The sequence below is a fragment of the Phaethon lepturus genome, unplaced genomic scaffold (assembly GCF_000687285.1).
Source record: "Phaethon lepturus isolate BGI_N335 unplaced genomic scaffold, ASM68728v1 scaffold44334, whole genome shotgun sequence".
NCBI lineage: Eukaryota > Metazoa > Chordata > Aves > Phaethontiformes > Phaethontidae > Phaethon > Phaethon lepturus.
In genome coordinates, this window is record NW_010534829.1 from 28,057 (window position 1) to 29,284 (window position 1,228).

The 1,228-nt window shown below is 39.7% G+C and overlaps 1 protein-coding gene across 1 annotated transcript in view; it reads right to left on the bottom strand.

The window, feature by feature from the left end:
- Window positions 1-1,228, bottom strand: part of PTPN11 (protein tyrosine phosphatase, non-receptor type 11) — a gene marked incomplete at its 5' end in the record, with an annotated part of 21,965 nt that overhangs the window by 18,995 nt on the left and 1,742 nt on the right. The window contains one exon of the mRNA XM_010285620.1: window positions 101-293. Coding sequence (XP_010283922.1) covers window positions 101-293 — 193 coding nt within the window. The remainder of the gene's footprint in view (window positions 1-100; window positions 294-1,228) is intronic.

Below are 1,228 nucleotides of genomic sequence, written 5' to 3' on the forward strand. Positions count from 1 at the left end.
GTACTCAGTTCTGTACCAGAGTGTCAGACGGCCCTCCTGTTAGAATAAACCCGCTGCCCATGGAAGTAGCCCTGTTAAGGAAACTCATGCTCCATCATACCTGACAGTGAATCATCACATGTGTCACTTTAGATTTCCCATCATTACTCTCTCCTTTATCATCTCCTGTCCGGACAGAAAGAACAAAGTCCCCAGGGTGGCTTTGACTCTCACGCACAAGAAAGCTTCCATGTTTTCCTTTTTCTGTTAATAGTTTTTCAGCTTCTCTTCCAGAGAGATGCCCATGAAACCACCTTTAAATAAAGTAAGATATAGACAGGTACCCTACTTGTCATTCCAGACATGACTGAATCCACTTGTTCTAAATATTTATAATAAGGTAAAACACTTATATACACTGAACAACAACTTCCAGGTCCACAGAAAGCCTCACAATTTATAAAAATAAAAACCAAAATAAGCCTTGGAAGTGTACTTGTACATACACGAGTGATTACAGAAACACTTCAAAGCAAGCACTTCTATGAGCACTGAAATTTGCATTTCACACAAGCCTCAAATGAAGCTTTGATTTGGATCCTTTATGACAGTCTAAATGGATTCCCTGGTGTCCAATAAACGCGAGCTTACACTGCAATCTTTTCCTCAGTCAAGGCATTTTTTCTTTTATTTCCTTCATGAGGATGCACTTTCCTGATAAACCTGTGGGAACTTGGCATCTTTGAGACCTTACCCTTCCGTCACATTAGGAACTGGACAGGATAATCACATTAATCTCATTTCTTCAAAAAACATGGCCAAAAAGGCAATAATCCTCCCCACCACTGGTAAATACAAGCCACTCTGAGGAGCGAGAGAACTTGTTTTAATATTTTTCCTGCTTATTCACTTCTAAGAATAAACTGGCCATAGAGGTTTATTTCTAACATGCGCATATTTCCTCAGTATAAGTCAAGCCTAAAGTCTCAGATCCTCCTTATTAGCCGTGCTCCTAAAAGCAGGAGTTTGAGCAGTTTGTGGATTTGCATGTCATTCACTTTCTTATACATATGCCCACTGCTGGAAAAATCATATAAAGTTATGCCCAGACATATCCCTGGGAATTCCTTGCATTAATAACCGCTTCAGGAAGCCTTAAGAGAACTTCTAGAATAAAACATTCTCCCTGTAAAAATAAAGGGAACTATGCCCTCTTTTTTAGTCTTGTATCACACCAGGAAGAATGCCG